General features: G+C 41.7%; 1 protein-coding gene across 2 annotated transcripts; it reads left to right on the top strand.

Annotated features, from left to right (window-relative positions):
* The first annotated feature begins 4,361 nt into the window (after positions 1-4,361).
* pdrg1 (p53 and DNA-damage regulated 1) lies at positions 4,362-9,369 on the top strand. 2 transcript variants are annotated; one of them, XM_029430660.1, is made up of 5 exons: positions 4,369-4,800; positions 5,847-5,919; positions 6,126-6,200; positions 6,336-6,416; positions 8,585-9,369. In XM_029430660.1, the coding sequence occupies exons 1-5, from the start codon at positions 4,717-4,719 to the stop codon at positions 8,665-8,667; spliced, it is 396 nt and encodes a 131-aa protein (XP_029286520.1). In that variant the 5' UTR covers positions 4,369-4,716; the 3' UTR covers positions 8,668-9,369. The 2 variants fall into 2 exon arrangements, with proteins under 2 accessions (XP_029286521.1, XP_029286520.1); XM_029430661.1 differs by lacking the exon at positions 6,126-6,200 and having other exon boundaries at positions 4,362-4,800.
* The last annotated feature ends 3,819 nt before the right edge of the window (positions 9,370-13,188 follow it).

The following is a 13,188-nucleotide window of genomic DNA, read 5'->3' as shown; positions in this document are numbered from 1 at the left end:
TATTGTGAACTACCTTGTGCTACAAACGCCGTGGGCAATCAACGCACAAGTGAAGGCATACAAGCGCTTAGATGCTTATAATGTCTTTGTTTCTGGCTGGGTTGGTAGTCTTCTTATCAAACCACTGAAAGATGACAAGGTGCTCGTCCATGCCCGTGTAAATCACTCTCAAAGATCTCGAGATACACCTCTCAAGCCGTGGTTTGTGAGTGAGAAGAGCGGCGATGTTATCCTCGCACACTGTGATTGTATGACTGGATTAACCGAAGCATGTTCTCACATTGGTGCTTTGCTTTTCGCAAGTGAAGTAGTCTCAAGAATAAGCCAAACAAAAACATGCACAGAAGAAAAGAGCAAATGGCTGCCATCACATGTAAAGAAAGTGCCTTATTTACCAGTCAGCGATATGGAGAAGTAAGGTCTTACAGTGTTCGGGTATATCATAAGCACAAATGTTTAACGTAAACATTGAAAACATAGCTTTAGCATGAGCTCTTACCAGATATAAAGTGGACGCCACACACACACGGGTGAATTGTGCTTTTTCTTCTGTTAAATCCTCACGAGTTATGTTGCTAAACCAGCGTACGGCGTTCGGTAGACAGCAATTCATCCCTCTTTTGTGGATTGTTGTTTTTGATGATTTTAGTAAATCTAAAGAACCGTTTCTCTGGGTCACGAGTAGCGTTATTACCACAATTATACACTGCACACACGATTGGCATTTTCTTTCAATCTTAGACGTTTAAATACAAAGAACATTACGAAGCGTTGCAGCAACTCACACGTGAACGGCCGCCGTCTTGGTTGTGTATATCATCCAACATGGCTGACTTACGGGTTGGGACGTAAGCGTGACATCACATGCACACGATCTATATTTACATATTTTATCAATTATTATTACATATTATTGGTAGGCTAATAGAACAGACTCTGTTTTAATAGGTTGTATGTAATAGCCCTGCATGTTTTTAGTGTTTTTATGAAATATCTGTATTGACTGCATAATCATATCTATCACCCCTTTGTTTAGCCCACTGCCATGTGAGCCACCAATGAAAGCTTTGCAAGCCGCAGGAGGCTCGCGAGCCGCGCAATGAGTATCACTGAGCTAAAGCGTAAGAGAGTAAATCCCAAAGCCAATGAGGTGTTACAACTGCCAAAGGTTTGGTCTTATAGCCAAGACATGTAAAGACAGAAGATGTGCCAGATGTGGAGAAGACCATGAGTACAGGCAATTTAATCAGCTATTGTAGTAAGTATTCATCCAGCAAGTACTTTGTATCTAACATGTATGATAATAACATGTAGCAGTCAATAATGTGTGATATCTAATATACTCAATCTGTCTTGTGTTGACACAGAACAGTGTACAGTCAAGCTGCTGAATGAGCAGGTCATTTTTAGAGGGAAAACGTAGGCCCCCAAGTTAACCTATAAAGGACAGTTTTATGAGACCCTTAGCATATCGCGAAGGAGAGAAGGGGGTGATATGCGCTTGTAGACAGGGCATATGACCAAGACTATGACTTGATAACACTACGACATCCCACACAGGGAGATTACTGCAACTCATTGTTATCAGGTTGTCCAAAAAAGTCGGTTAAGACTCTTCAGTTGATCCAAAATGCAGCGGCACGTGTATTGACTAGAACAAGGAAATGGGATCATATTACTCCTGTATTAGCTGCTCTGCACTGGCTCCCAGTAAAATACAGAATAGAATTCAAAATCCTTCTCCTGACTTACAAATCAATTAAAGGTCAGGCTCCAGCATATCTTAAAGATCTCATAGTACCTTATAAACCAACTAGAGCATTACGCTCCCAGACTGTAGGGTTACTTGTGGTTCCTAGAGTCTCTAAGAGTACAATGGGAGCCAGAGCCTTCAGCTATCAAGCTCCTCTCCAGTGGAACCAGCTTCCAGTTTGTGTTCGGGAGGCAGACACACTCTCCACATTTAAGAGTAGGCTAAAGACTTTCCTTTTTGATAAAGCTTATAGTTAGGGCTGGCTCAGGTTTGCCCTGGATCAGCCCCTAGTTATGCTGCTATAGGCTTAGACTGCCGGGGGACACCTCCCTGCTCTCTTCCTTCTCTCCCTCTCTCTTCTTCTCCCTCTCTTCTTCTCCCTCTCTATCTGTATGCATTTATGTAAATGTATGTTACTAACTCACCATCCGGGGTATCATCCCCGGAGTGTCTGTCTCTCATGTGGCAGGTTGCCACTGATAAAGTTTACGTCAGGATCATGAATCGTGACAGCGCCTGCTGACCTGGTCCTGCTGGACACCGGGAAGCCTTATTGACATTTTCCTGGATTCATCCAAACTTTCTATTTCTTTTTTTTTTCCAACACAACATAATTTCTGTCAAATGTTGTATTTGTACCATGTTGTTTATCCTGTACACACGACATCTATTGCACGTCTGTCCGTCCTGGGAGAGGGATCCCTCCTCAGTTGCTCTCCCTGAGGTTTCTTCCATTTTTTCCCCTTTAATTTTGGGGTTTCTTTTAGGAAGTTTTTCCTTGTGCGATGCGAGGGTCTAAGGACAGAGGATGTTGTAACCTGTACAGTCTGTAAAGCACACTGAGACAAATGTATAATTTGTGATATTGGGCTATACAAATAAATTTGATTTGATTTGATTTAGATAAGCCTTATGAATGGAAATGTTATGGATTCAGGTGTTAGATCAAAAGAGAATGGGAAAAACACAGTCCCTTGATTTACTGTCAGGAGACTAAGACGATGGGAAATGAGTGACCTTCTAGCCTCAGTATCGTCAGGTGTGGGCAAATGTGTATAAAAGAAGAGCACAGAACGTTAGAATTTAGTGTTTACAGCCGGCTGTAACCTCGGGTGAGTTATTTTCATGCAAGAATAAACTCTAGTATCTGACTTTGTTCTTCTCCAGTGAACTTCTTTTGAATCTGTTGTAACTTTAAGACTAGAACTCGAGCAGAACTTCGATAGTTTATTAGATTTAAAGTGTTGGAGGAGGAGGTCCAGACTTCACTTCTGGCCCGGAGGAAAGGTTTTATTCCCCGACACAGGGTCCACCAACATGTTGTAACTGTGGCGGCAGTCACAGTGTGACCTGTGGGGGATGTGAGGTGACGAAAATGGAAATGGAAAAACAGCAGGTAAAAGTTCAGAGTAAGATCAAATATGCACAGGCTGTCACGGAATTAATGAAAAAAACAGAGTAGGAAAACAAACCACAGAAGAATCAGGCGAGGCAAATAAAGGGAAAATAATGGTCGGTTTAAAGAAGCCAGGCACTTTCATAGCAGGGGTAGTAAATGCTACAATGGAGGTTAAAACCAAAACAGAGAGAATACAAATAATAGTTAAGACAGCAGGTCATCATCTAGATATCAGTGGGCTGACATGGGAGGACGTGAGAAATGATCTCAGTATTCAAGCGAGCAGGGAACAACCAGAGGTTGGATAGCAGTAAATAAACGCTCCTTCTACTACAAGGGAATGCGAGAAGTTTGTTGGCCAATGGACAGGAATTTAACCAGATGTGATGTGTTTACACGAAACATCGCTGAGACCAAATTTAGATTTTAAAATATTTGCATATGCTTCTGTGAGTGTGATAGGAGGGACGGAGTAGAAGGAGGCTGTAAAGATATTTCATGTAGAGAGATGAGTATAGGAAATGAACAAGAAACAGTACAGATATGAACAAGTGAGGGAGAATTGTTATAATTAACTACTACAATCCCTGCAGGAAACTAGATGTGATCAGTTTAACACACATTGAAGGGCTGGATGGTAATAGGGTGTTTAATGCACATAGCACGTTATGGGGAGTAAGAACAGATGCAACTGGTGAGGTGGAAGAAGTGCTAGAAGAAAAGGGCATGGCTAGATTACATGTACACACAGGGATCAGAAGAAACATCAGTAGGTAGTGATCATTTTCCAGTGTTATGTAAACTATTACTACAAAGTAAAAAGAAGCAGGTGGAAATATCAGAGAAATGGTTATTTAGTAGTGCAAAATGGGAATTATTTAACTATATATGTGAAATAAGAATGGATCAATTAGACTTAAATGAAGATATTAACGAGTTTAAAACACCATTGCTAGAAGCTGTAAAGTAAGGGAAGAATGAAGAGAAAGGCTGTTCCCTGGTGGACAGAGGAGTGTGCTACAGCAGTGAAAGAAAAGAATAAAGCTTTCAGGATTTTAAAAAGAACTCATCATTTTCAGATAAAACACTGCACTTAATAAAGACACATCCATCAGGATTATGTGAGCACTGTCAGCTACAGGAATCAAAAGTACTGTCGAGAGACACTAAACACCAAAGGTGGCGGTAATACACCTTAACGCTGGTTGCCACCCGCCATAAAACCGAAGAAGAAGCAGAGTTTGTAGGCATCAATACGCTTGTGTTTCGTCTAGTTTTCCGCAAATCGCGTCAGAAGAAGAATTAACACGAGGTCCTTTCTGTTTTCAGTCGTAGAGCTACGAGGAAGGCACAGTTTACTTTCTTTCGTGACACAAGGTTGATGAGAAGAATTTTAGAAATAGGCTAAATCATTGAGATATATATCCATGGGTAAAATAGCATCATTTTACAACCTCCTGCTCAGTAGGTGGCGGTGTGCATATAAAAACTTCACGATCCACCAGTAAACTGAAAAAGGAAGACGGAAAATTTCCGGATGTAATTTTACAGCGACACAGCCACCATGGACTCTGTATCGCAGCGTGTTTTGGAGTATTTGACAGAAGTTGAGGAGGGAGCTGAGGAAGTTCTCACCATTAAACAACAGGTAACTACATACTTAATCTGCAGAGCACGGCCACCAGGGAGCACCCAGAATGTTAGCAGCAAGGCTAAGTAGCTAGCTTCTTGTGGACTTGTGGTTTTATGGAGCTAAATTCGGGCCAAACGTTTTGATCATTTGATAAATAAAATGTTGATCTTTGAGAAATACAATAATATATCCAAACTAAAAATAAGTGTATGGAAAGTTTTTCAGGTTGAATATTATTCTGATTCAGTTCTGTAATTCTTTTGAATAAATTATTTATTTTTTCATATATATTTTAGTTCTTTTTTTTTTTTTATGTTTTCAGTTTCAGATCTTTTTTTTTCAGTTTCAGACTTCTGGCCCTGATGTGGCGTGGGGGCGGGGCTTCAGATGAGAGGGGCGTTAAAATGTGAGCACAAAAATGTGACAGCAAAACAGAAGGCTGAGGACTTTCCTCTATCATCGTGTTGTCTTCAGTGCTATGTGGAAGTGGGACACATCAATCTCTATAGTGTGTCTGTTGAACTGCACATCTGTCATAGTTTATTGCTCTTATACTGCTGCTGGTACTGAGTATGGTCTAAGACAGTTTGCTTAACTGAACTTTGTCACTGGTGTCAGTTTTTCACAGGAATATGTGTATAGAAAGTGTTGAGTCATACTTCTCGAGGTACCTACATTTCCTGAAGGCAGCATGATAGAGGAAGGTCCTCAGCCTTCTTTGTTTTGCTGTCACTCACATTTCAACGCCCCTCTCAGCTGAAGCCCCGCCCCCCACGCCAGATCAGCCACCTGTTTTGAAAGCCAATAAATATAAATAAATTAAAAAAACATCTTATTTTCTATAAGTAGCACTTAAATTAGTTGGCTTATTTGAACTTGTAAGATTATTGCTGTTCAGAGTTGTATCCTCATCACTTATTGTAAGTCGCTTTGGACAAAAGCGTTAGCTAAATGAACTTTTTAAAAATTATATTAGCTTTTTTCCTCTACATTCCATAATGAAAAAGCAGCATCACCTGCTGTATAATGTAGAGAAGTAATGTTCTGTGTGGATGTTTCAGATTGTGGACTTGGACAGCAGGAGAAACAGGAACAGAGAGGCGTTAAACGCATTGAAGACTGAAGTGAGTGAAGGTGAGCCACCCGGCCCTCAACACAGGTGGCCGTCAGAGAGGAGGAAAGGCTTCATTCATGTGGAAGTTTCAGTGTGCTCCTGCACATCTTAGCTCCCACATTCAATGAGTAACATCATGGACCAATTGTTTTAGGTTATGTAAACAATTCACTGTGGATATGAGTCAGGTGTTTAGTTGTTGAATAAAAACTGATGTCATTTGCAGAGAAAGTGAAGGTTTGCTTCGGAAACATGTTCATCAAATTTCCCAAATTGAAGACGAGAGAGATGATTCAGAAAGGTACAAAAATCCAGTTAATAAAATCAACATTTATTGGATACATTTCCATCATCCATTTGAACATAAATATTTTTGTTGTGCACATATTGTGGCTACATATGAGATCATCCAGAACTTGTTTTCTGTCACCTGTAGACCAAGAGCAGCTGGACAAGGAGATAAACGAACTTCGCAAAGGACTGAAAGCAAAAGTCAATCGTCTAAATGAGATGCAAGGTATGAAGCATTTCAGCTGTTCAAATGGCCCACTGCAACGTGCTCATTTAAAGGAATACTTATTTGCTTGTTGCTGTCAAGATACTCTCATGTTTGAAAGTTAAGAGCTGATGAGCATTAAGGATGGAAGCACATTTAAAGCTGACTAATTACCAATTGTGCCTTGTTTGTTTAATCTGTACACAAATGTATGTATAAATCAAAACACTAAGTGGTTTATCTTGAGTTGCATGGAAGAACTTTTTTTTGGCAAACATCCAGACACGTTGGCTTCCAGGAGTCTTGTTGTCACTGTGAGGCTCTGTGGTGGTAGAGGTGCTCAGCGGTCTAATCAACTTAAAAAAAACACATGGTTAAACTGTGAATAAGCGTATTTCCCAAAATCCATCTATCCATCGTCTACCGCTTATCCGGGATCGGGTCACAGGGGCAGCAGCTCCAGTAGGGGGATCCTGAGGCGTTCCCAGGCCAGTGAGGAGATATAATCTCTCCACCGAGTCCTGGGTCTTCCCCGGGGTCTCCTCCCAGCTGGACGTGCCTGGAACACCTCCCTAGGGAGGCGCCCAGGTGGCATCCTTACTAGATGCCCGAACCACCTCAACTGGCTCCTTTCAACGTAAAGGAGCAGCGGCTCTACTCCGAGTCTCTCACGGATGGCTGAGCTTCTCACCCTATCTCTAAGGGAGACGCCAGCCACCCGTCTGAGAAAACCCATTTCGGCCGCTTGTACCCGTGATCTCGTTCTTTCGGTCATGACCCAGCCTTCATGACCATAGGTGAGGGTAGAAACGAAGATCAACCGGTATATTGAGAGCTTTGCCTTCTTGCTCAGCTCTCTTTTCGTCACAACGGTGCGGTAAAGTGACTGTAATACCGCCCCCGCTGCTCCGATTCTCCGGCCAATCTCTCGCTCCATCGTCCCCTCACTCGCGAACAAGACCCTGAGGTACTTGAACTCCTTCACTTGGGGTAAGGGCTCATTCCCTACCCAGAGTAGGCAATCCACTGGTTTCCTGCTGAGAGCCATGGCCTCAGATTTGGAGGTGCTGATCCTCATCCCAACCGCTGCACACTCGGCTGCGAACCGATCCAGTGACTGTTGAAGGTCACAGACTGATGATGCCATAAGGACCACATCATCTGCAAAGAGCAGCGATGACATCCTCAGGTCACCGAACTGTAACCCCTCTCCTCCACGACTACGCCTCGATATCCTATCCATGAAAATCACGAACAGGATTAGTGATAAAGCGCAGCCCTGGCGGAGGCCAACATTCACTGGAAACGAGTCCGACTTACTGCCGAGTATACGGACACAACTCTCGCTTTGGGCGTACAGGGATCGGATGGCCCTCAAAAGTGACCCCCTCACCCCATACTCCCGCAGCGCCTCCCACAGTATCACCCGGGGGACCGGGTCATACGCCTTCTCCAGATGCACAAAACGCATGTAGACCGGATGGGCGTACTCCCAGGCCCGTATTTCCCAAAATGTCAAACTATTTTGAGTTCAGTTCAATATTGGGGTGCAAAGCTATAACGTGCCATTTATGATTAGGCTCGCGTCACATTTGACCGTGGACACAGTAAACACGATAAACGCCTGTACATACAATCCAGTGCTGCCCCACTGCCTCTGCAGTACGTGCTTCCTGTGTGACTGCTTCAGTTTCAGATTCAACTCTGGTTGTAGATGTTGGTGGTGTTGTATTGGACCACAATATATTGTGTGCTATGTCACAAGATGTAGGCTTCTTCTGATACTGGTGCAGATTCATCCACTTGAACAGTTCTGAATCTGAGAGAACACTTATCATCATGTCTGAAATATTTCTGCAGTCACTGCATAGTGGAAGAATGTCTCCATTAACTTATGTTCCATCTCCCATGGATGCTGATGTGTCCTTGAACTATGAATGTCTGCTTCAGGGACTGCTCAATAATGATTCCTCTGGTAAACCAGTTGAAATGGGAAATCCTTCATGTTATTTTAAAAAAAGACCCGCGGCACAATCAAATCCATTGCAAGGGGAACCTGTCAGTTGCTACTTTTTTGTGAACGATGGCTCGTTAGAACTTGATGGTGGCTGAAGTCATAGCTGCTCTGTTGGTACACTGAATGTCTTCCCAGCAGTGTGAGCATGCTGTGTCTTTTTGTTTGTTTGCAGGGAAACCTGAGCTGAGAGGCTACAGTCTTTCTCCTCTGTCCACTGATGAAATCAAAGCTATTAACAGCCTTTTCAAAAGATGACATCACATCTGCTAACTGCTGAATATTTCTGGGGACATAAGGACAAAGAGAACATGACAGGATGCTGAAGAGCCTCGTCTGCAACGCTCAGCTGTGCAGAAGGGACTGTAGCTGCTGACCTCTGGACCATCTCGTGACAGATTAGCCTCCTGGATGATTGACATCTTCATCTGCCTTTTATTTTTTTGTTTTATTCTTATCAAAATTCTTATTCTAGGTCTAAAATCTATAAAAGCAAAGTTAAGACAAAGTGTATTTAGCCATTTTCAGGAAGTTCTCATTCAGATACAAGAGTCCTGGTCAAGATGGCAGCAAAAGTAGTTTGACACACACACACAAAGTCACATGTTCAAACACATGCAATACAAAGAGTCATCACAAGTATGCTTTGATTTGCTCTTTCTTCTCTGTTTGTTGAATCTATTGTGCCATTGGACACATTTTTAGTGAGGACAGGACAGGAGGACCTCAGGCCACCAGGTGGCAGTACAGTGCATGGTCCTCAGTGTTCACACACCCTGACACTAATGCAGCTCTGCTTTCTAACACACACCACAATTGGCTCTTTGGAGTTTAAACTTTGCAGATGTCCAATGTGCTTTTCAGTCCATAATGTGAAATGTATGTTTTTATATTGTTTGAGGTTTTTTTTGCATTTAACTTTATTTACCTTCTCGTCTCTGAATAAATGTATTTAATATATTTATGACTTTGGGAGATTTTGTATAAAGGATTTCTGATATATTTGTTGTCACTCTCACAACTCTCCTTGAGTCTGAGCTTTTCTTTTGTGTGTAGTTTTTACTCTGACTGACACATACCGAACATGCTTAATCACAAAGTGAGTGATAAACAAGCAGGCTGCTCTCTCTGGGAATTAACTGTAAATAAGTGTGTTGCGTGTAATTACTTGGTGTGAAATGCTGACGAGCATGAGAAGACACGGGTAGCCTCAGGTAACGGGAGAGAGAAACTACAGTCACATTGTGTGTGTGTGTGTGTGTGCGTGTTTCTTTCACTCTCTCCTCACACTTGGGTTGCGTGTCTCTGCTCTCAGACCTGGATCCAGCTATGAGTGATGAATGTATGAGTCAAAGGATGGGAACCTGCTGATCGTCCCAAATGTTAAATTATACCCAACAAGACACGCAACGGTGCTATGTAAAGAAAATGACTCACTGACACACAGCATTTGTCTTCCACCTGTGAAACTGCAAACTTATGATTGATTACACAAAGTTTACCTCCACTACACAAGAGCTAATTATTCACACACAAGCAGTAAAAACATATCCATAAACTCTAATTATAGTGGGTTGGCAGTGTAGAATGGAGATGTATCAAAGGCCAAAGTGTTGTTTTAGCTGTAGTGACATATTCAGTTTGAAGGCCAGTCACCAGTCTGTGTGCCAGAAAGCAGCGATGCATACTTAAGAGATGTATAATGAACACATCAACACCTGTCACTTTTCTGGAGACCACTTGAATTTGTCTGCATTGGTTCTTCGTGTGTGTGTGTGTGTTTCCTTCCTGCTGAGAGACTGAATTGTTTAATAGCTTTCATGTCATCCCAATCTGCAGAACTGGAGTGATGACTGTAAGTTATTGTCTGAGTGCAGAAACCTCAGAGTATGCTCACAGAGCTGCAGATGTGAATGTGAAGTCAAATCTTGAGAGAATAAGTAGGGGGCTCAATTACATGTGCGGGGCAGAGATACTCACTGACATACTTAGCTTAGAGTTGTGTCAGTTGACTTGAATGGAGGAGACTTTAGTTATCCTTAGTCAGAGAGAGGGTACAAAAGGAGAAGGCTAGTTCAACATGTTTTACCCAAATAACCCAAAAGACATATTTTCCTCTCATACTTAGTGGTGTCTCAGCTACTAGGACTTCTGCCTATAAGGCCAATTGTACCCTTTAGGTACAGACAGAAATGTGTGTCAAACTGTCATTGACTCCTCTTGACCTATTCTTTAAACCTGCAATAACAGATGTCAAAATCAATCAATCAAAAAACTTTATTGTCATTTAGAGATTATACAAAGTACAATTCAAATGAAATTTCGTTGTCCTGGCTTACTGTAAAAGTGACTGAGTAAGAGGTCATAAATATTTAAAAGTGTTGTGGTGCTGATGCATGAATATAAAATAAAATGTGTACTTAAAATATAAATGTACTTTATATAAATAAAATATATATATTTAAGAGTTCTTAGAGTGGAGTTCACATCACATTGCTCAGGAGAAAAAGTTTTGGTTCAACAGTCTGACGGTTTGGGGAAAGAAACTGTTGCAGAATCTGGTTGTTCTGCTCCTTATGCTGCAGAACCTCTTGCCAGAGGGCAGCTTGTGGGCCGTGGGACAGATGTTAGCCAACAGTTGCTTATGGACACCTCCAGCAGTGCTACAGTAACAGTGCTACATTATTGTTCAGTTGTATTTCTGGCCAGCTGATGAATGTAAATCCAATATTCTCTCTTTTAGCTCTGCTTTAGTCTCTACTAACTCCTGAGGGAGTTCACCAGCTATTTGCTAAATGTGTCTATACCAAGCCCCCAGGAAGAGTTGTTGTAGTGGCCAAACCGTGCAACTTCAGGGACCCACAATGCCATTGTGCCCAGAAAGACTTTCCCATTGACTCACATTGGGAAATAGACGTGAGACTTCCCAGTACGAACACTTTTATAACCCTTACTTAAATCATCAGGTCCTAAAAGTGGTAAAATCCACGAATTGTTGAATCCAGAGAATGTTTCCTCGTCATAATGAACTGCCATTCAATATGAGTGATCCTGACGGAGCGGCTGGGAGGCGAGGTTAAAGGAAACTCTAGTGCGCTGCTCTATTGGCCCAATGATGCAGAAGATCTGGGTCATTTTATATTCGGCAGTCCAACATTTTTCGCTGTATCCAGTTCTCTTCATACATCCATGGCGTGCACAGAGCAGGTAGTGTTCAGTGGCTTTTTATTGTTCTCTGAAAACAGCTGCCTGCTGTGGTGGAACACGACGCTATGGGACGATGAGAGTGAACCAGAACAGTAAAGCCGAGGGGAGCTGCACATTGAGCTAATAGTTCTTCCCTTTCACACTGTTTCCACATTGTTATTCATACATTGCTGTTATAATAATAGCTTTAAACTGAAAACTTGATATTTAAAGCTGCACTAATCAATATTTGTATATAAACAATGAATCACATGAAAGTGTAATGTTAAGGTGTCACTCGTAATGGAGCTTCATAGTATCATTCAGCTCTTTACTTTGATTTTACAGCCTGCAACTTTACTGTCATTTTGATTATGACCAAAATTCCATTTAGTCATTATCCTTTCTTAATATGTGAACAGATGAAAAGGATAAGATGCTTGAAATAAGACATTCTGGCTTAGATAAAGCAGTTTTGTATTTGTCAGTGTTGATCAAACAGCTTTGTAATTCTGCTCATTCTAGTTTCAAGCATTAAGTCGGTCAGAACCATTGATACATCTCAGTAATAATATATTATTAAGAGAACAAAAGCTTGAAACAGAGTAACCGGCATATCTTGTCAGAAAAAACAAGCATGTTGCCTTGATTTATTTCATCTTACTTAGATTTTTGTTGCGGTGGAAATAAAAAATGAAACCCGTGCCCTTGCTTCATACAGGAAGATGCCGAACTTGGTCAACATCTATGTCAGATGAGCTTCTTGTCTCCGGGCCAGTGTCGTCTGTGTGTGCGGTAGGTGCTTCACATTCTTTGGCAACTCAGCAGGCTTTTGACAGCTGTGATAAACCATACTGCTGGTGTTACATGTAAATCAAAAACTCACTCCTCCTATTTATGACTTAGTCACTCTCTTTCTCCTTTGCAGGCCGCTTTTAGGTTCAGTCTGTTTCAGACTAACCCTTCTGACCTTTTCTGAAGATTCAAACACATTTTGACTAACAAGATAGAAAAAGATGATGAAGGGCATTCAACACTTCCCGCCCAAACTGTTACAGTAACAAAGGAAGGAGAACCCAAACGCAGACAACAGGGCAGGGACTTATTGAAAAGGAGTACATACATAGGTTTACATGGGTAAAGAGTCCAAACTGAAGTTACTGACTCCCCAGGTAAACAGGATAAAGGTGCATGCAGGTTCCAGGATACACAGTGCAGAGGCTCAAAAGCAAAAGCATGAAGCAACAAAGCCACTCAGACCGCTGCAGGGGAGGAGTGCAGCTGGGCTGTCCAGGGAGAGTGGAAACATGTGAGCAGGAAAAGAGAAATTAGTCAAGAGTTATGTGCCACCGCATGTAAGACAACAGGTATTAACACCTGAACTGTAAACACTTTGTTAAGGACTGTCCCCTCATACAGCACATCAAGTTTTACTCCACTTACTGGTGAGATAATAAAAGACACAGTGAATTTTGGCATTTTATCACTTGTATTTAGAGGAAGTCATACGCTTGCTCACTCCCATTTATAATCTTTGTTTTTGTATAAAAAAGGTGATGAATCTAATACAGACATTACATTTAAATGATAGAC

This window comes from Cottoperca gobio, chromosome 5 (assembly GCF_900634415.1).
Source record: "Cottoperca gobio chromosome 5, fCotGob3.1, whole genome shotgun sequence".
NCBI lineage: Eukaryota > Metazoa > Chordata > Actinopteri > Perciformes > Bovichtidae > Cottoperca > Cottoperca gobio.
The sequence above is the reverse complement of the archived record's forward strand: the minus strand, read 5'-3'. Positions and strand labels throughout refer to the sequence as shown.